The sequence below is a fragment of the Equus przewalskii genome, chromosome 4 (assembly GCF_037783145.1).
Source record: "Equus przewalskii isolate Varuska chromosome 4, EquPr2, whole genome shotgun sequence".
In the NCBI taxonomy this organism is placed as follows: Eukaryota; Metazoa; Chordata; class Mammalia; order Perissodactyla; family Equidae; genus Equus; species Equus przewalskii.
This window is the reverse complement of record NC_091834.1, coordinates 6,772,434-6,776,802: the sequence shown is the minus strand read 5'-3', so window position 1 is coordinate 6,776,802 and position 4,369 is coordinate 6,772,434. Positions and strand designations below refer to the sequence as shown.

Sequence of the window (4,369 nt, the reverse complement as noted above, 5' to 3'; positions counted from 1 at the left end):
CCTGCTGTCAACAAGCTGTACTACTGAACCCCTGTGGGTCCAAATTTCCTCATTTGTGAAGTAAGGAGATTGAGCTAGGTATCTTTCAGTTCAAATATTCAAGGGAACCATTAGCAACTGTATGCAAATCGTAAAACTTCTGTGCTTTATCAGTTCTCTCCTGCAAAATAAGATGCCCACTGAAGGGTAAAATTTGCATGCCTACCTCTAAGTTCTAAGCATTAGGAGATGGTTTTGACCTTAAACATTAAGGGAGTGAAGAGAAAATCGCAATATGAATGTAAAATATAAAATTGTCCTCTTCCAAGAGATTTCAGTATGTTTCTTTCTCACCTCATTTCAAATAATTAGGAGTATTTCATGGATTTACTCAGCAACCGCAGAGTGCCCACTCTCTGACAGGCACCGAGCTAAGGACTGAGGATAGAAAAGACCACTAAAGAACGTCCGCTGCTCTATAAGCCTTCATAATCCCCTCCCCTCAGATTCGAAAGGTAACGCGTTCTTGACAACGTGTTCTTTTCAACAGAACCCTCTTGATTGTCTGCGATGCTGCGTCCTTTCTGAATGATAGAGATGGCGCTGCAAAGGGACATATTAAAACTAAATGAAAAGGGAAGTGCACTCACGTGGAAAGAACTATATATTTAGAAACAAGGAGATTTTCTTTCCGGAGAATGGCTTTGTTGTGACTGATCTTTGATCAACTGGAGCAAAGAGTATTTCGTTTTATAGGTATAATAGGCTCTGCTTTCCCGAGAGGCACAGGATCCCTCAAATCTGAAGACGGGTCCATTGTGTCGAAGGGGACAAGCTCACGATGCCGCCCAGACCACCTGGATGCTTCTGGATTACTGGTGGTGGCTTGAAATGCACCGGGGCCAACGAGGGAAGAGTTGAATGAAGATGCCAAAAGAGGCCTTTGAAGGTTCGGAAGGGAACTGTGAAAGGCCCATTCCCTCTGGACTTAAGCCCAATTCCCTTGCTGCGGGCACAAGCGACAGCCCTTGGGCAAGACTCCCTTTGTTATCCAGACTGGTGGGTCTCCCAGCTCAATGCACAAACGCACACCCACTCACTCCGAGAGGGGCTCTCCCCAGGGGGCAGCCCAAGGCCACCCCTTCCTCTGGACACGGCACCCAGCCCACGTCCCCACCCAACTGTTGACCCGCGACCAAGGGCCACCAGCTCCACCACCCACCCCGGCACCATCTTCCAGGAACTGGCCTCTCCCCCGGCCCCGCCCTCTTCGGAGAGCACCCAATGGGTGGGGCCGGGGCGGCGGTGGGCGGGGCCTGAGGCGGGCCCATTTAAAGAAAGGCAGAGGGCGAAAGGAGGCAAGAGAGGAGAAGAAAGAGAAAGCTGGGGGCGCGGCGCCGTCCAATGACAAAGCCCAGGGGTGGGCGCCGGCCGCCATCTTGCACCGGGCGGCCGCCGAGCCACCCGCGCCGGCCGCCCTCCGAGGGGGCGGGGGAGGGGCGGCGGCGGCGAGCGACGTGGGAGCCGCGCCGGGCGGGACGCGGCGGCAGCGGGAGCCGCGAGCGGCGCGGCCCGAGCGGCCTCCGATGCGGCGCGGCGCGAAGAGGCGGCGGCGCCGGCCCCCGGCCGCCCCGGGCGCGGGCGGCGGGCCCGGGCTGGAGGCGCGGGAGGAGAAGGTGGTGTACTCGCGCTCGCAACTGTCGCTGGCCGACAGCACCCAGGCGCTGGGCGACGCCTTCAAGCTCTTCATGCCCCGCAGCACGGAGTTCATGAGCTCGGACGCCGAGCTCTGGAGCTTCCTCTGCAGCCTCAAGCACCAGTTCTCCCCGCACATCCTGCGCAGCAAGGACGTCTACGGCTACTCGTCCTGCCGCGCGCTGGTGCCCGAGCCCGCGCCGCCCGCCGCCCGCCGCCCGCCGCGCAGGCCGGCCCCGCGCGCCGCCGCCAGGAGGAGGCGCCGCCGAGCCCCGGGCGGCCGCAGGAAGCCGCCGGCGCCGCCCGCCGAGCCCGAGGAGAGCGGCGCCGCGCCGCCCGCGCCCTGCTTCGGCGGCCGCAGCCTGGAGGAGATCTGGAGGGCGGCCACGCCGACGCTCACCACCTTCCCCACCATCCGCGTCGGCGGCGACGTGTGGGCCGAGCGCAGCCTGGCGGCGGCGCGGCGCCGGGCGCGCCAGGTGCTGCGCGTGGACCTGGAGCCGGTGGTGCGGCTGCGGCGCTTCCCGGTGCCGCGGGCGTGAGCCCCCCCGCCCCCCGCCGCGGACGGCCGCGCAGGTGTCAGTCGAGTGTTTACAGATGCGACCCGGACCCGTCCCCTAGTGCACTTTACGCGCGGAGCAGGCCCCGGAGGGCTGTGCCGCCGCGCCGCCGAGGGGGGCCGCTGCCCCGCCGGGCCGCTCCCCCGGCCTCCCCGCCCCGCCTCGCGACGTCTCCAGGACTGAAGGGGCCGATCCGTTTCCTCTCTTGGACTCTACCTCACTGGTCTGGAAGTCCTCCGAAGAAGTTACTATTTTTCCAAAGGAATTCGGTTTCGTCCTTGGGTTCTAAAGCCAGAATTTACTTGTTTTGGACCCCACCCCCACGGCCACCCCGCTTTTTCCTCTTTTTGACTGCCACCCCTCTTTCTGGACGGAAGATCGAACGTGTCTTGCGGCGTTGCACTAGTTCGCGCTCAGGGTATTCTGAAGCCCCCCTCGCTTCCTCGTTCTAACTGGATTCCAAAGCTTTGACCAAGGATATTTTCTAAGAGATTCAAGCTTGTGACTGTTCCTAGTGCAAGGGTGAATTTCATGGGCTCAGTGAACACAAACAAAGAGATGCAAAGTACAACTGTTTAAACGTTTTTAAGGTGTTTCTAAAGATTTTATATTGAAATTTAATGTTTATATTTACTGAGCTCCTCAAGAAAATGGTAGAAACTCGTATAAAGTTTTGTTTAGGAGAAGTTGACTTGTTGAATCTTTTTCAATTGAATAAAAATTAAAGTGCATTGAAACCACATGGCTTGTGATTAAAAAAAAAAAACAAATGAAGGACTTAGAAAGATCTGGTGTTGGTTAAAGAGATGGATCAAACCCGATTGGAAATGATTTGGCCTCCTTGTACTTGTCTAACGTACAGATACAGGAATATTTTGAGCGTAATTTATTTTAAAAGGACAATAGCATAGAAGTGAATGTGTGTAAACTTTGTGATTGAAATGACAAACAGAATACCCATTAGAGTTCTCAGATCTGTTAATGATCTAGAGGGGTGGGGGCATTTCTTGGTATCAAATTCCTGGTTGAGGTTACTTTGGGCAAAGTAGATCTCTCCTTCCTTTTTGTTTTGGTTGTTGGGTAACAAGAAATGTCCAGCTTGCTGTCCATCACTTTTAGAAACGATGATTAGTTGACTTTTTTTGCTCCACGAGTTTCCCTTTTTGTCTGATTTCCCTTCATAATTATGTTTGCAGTTACCGGTCTTTGACAGCCGAAGACCACAGGAGTGGAGCAGGCGAGCCACCCAGAGTACTGACCCTTCTTTTCCGTGTTTATAATAGTGTTTCTACCATATGGCCCAGTGTGGGATTCTTGATCATCCAAGTGCCTTTGGTCATTGGTGGCAGCAAGACTTAATGGTTTTAGCCAGTGGTGCCATGGCCATATTTTACTGCAATATCTAAAGGTCAAGTAGTGTTTTTGTACCACTGTTATTTCAAGTGTAAGTATTCTGCCACGGAACGATCCACACCGGGCTGGAACTTGACATGTGAAGTCCTCAATATGAAGATTGATCTCTGCTTGGCAACTTCTTAGGAGAATAATGAGTGTTGCAATTGGGACTCTTGTGTTCTTAGAATTCAAATGGCATATCCTTCTGAAATTAGTTTTTCAAGTTTAATAGTCCATAGTAGGGGTTTTGTGACTTTAATTGCAGTGTTCTTGTTTTGTAAAAAAAAAATATATATATATATATATGACTTTATGCCAGTTTCTCAGTAAGCCTCATATTCTTTTATTCACTACTCAATGATAATGCGTTGTTACAAACACTGTCACATGAGTAATTAAAAGTGAATAATGACTTAGAAGATGGAGAGTATTAAATTATATTTGTGTGACAGGAAGTTGATACATATTCTTTTGGTTATTAGCTTCCATTGCCAATTGTATTTCAGACACATAGGGTTTTCTTTGCGCCCAAAATTGTTAACTTTTTTTTAGCTAACTAGCGCCTGAGGGAAAAAAATGTATTTGTACCACTTCACTATTGTATATAATTTTATAATAATTAAAAAATAAATCCAATGGCCATATTAGAACGTAATTTCAACATCTAGCTTATCGAAAGAGCTTCCCCAAGGATTTTGGAATTAGACTTAGCTGGGAGGATAACTTTGCTCAGCACGAAA

General features: G+C 51.8%; 1 protein-coding gene across 1 annotated transcript; it reads left to right on the top strand.

Annotated features, from left to right (window-relative positions):
• The first annotated feature begins 1,040 nt into the window (after positions 1–1,040).
• On the top strand, positions 1,041–2,974 carry CCDC71L (coiled-coil domain containing 71 like). The gene has a single exon (XM_070617170.1). It carries the CDS (start codon positions 1,056–1,058, stop codon positions 2,214–2,216), a length of 1,161 nt encoding a protein of 386 aa, XP_070473271.1. The 5' UTR covers positions 1,041–1,055; the 3' UTR covers positions 2,217–2,974.
• The last annotated feature ends 1,395 nt before the right edge of the window (positions 2,975–4,369 follow it).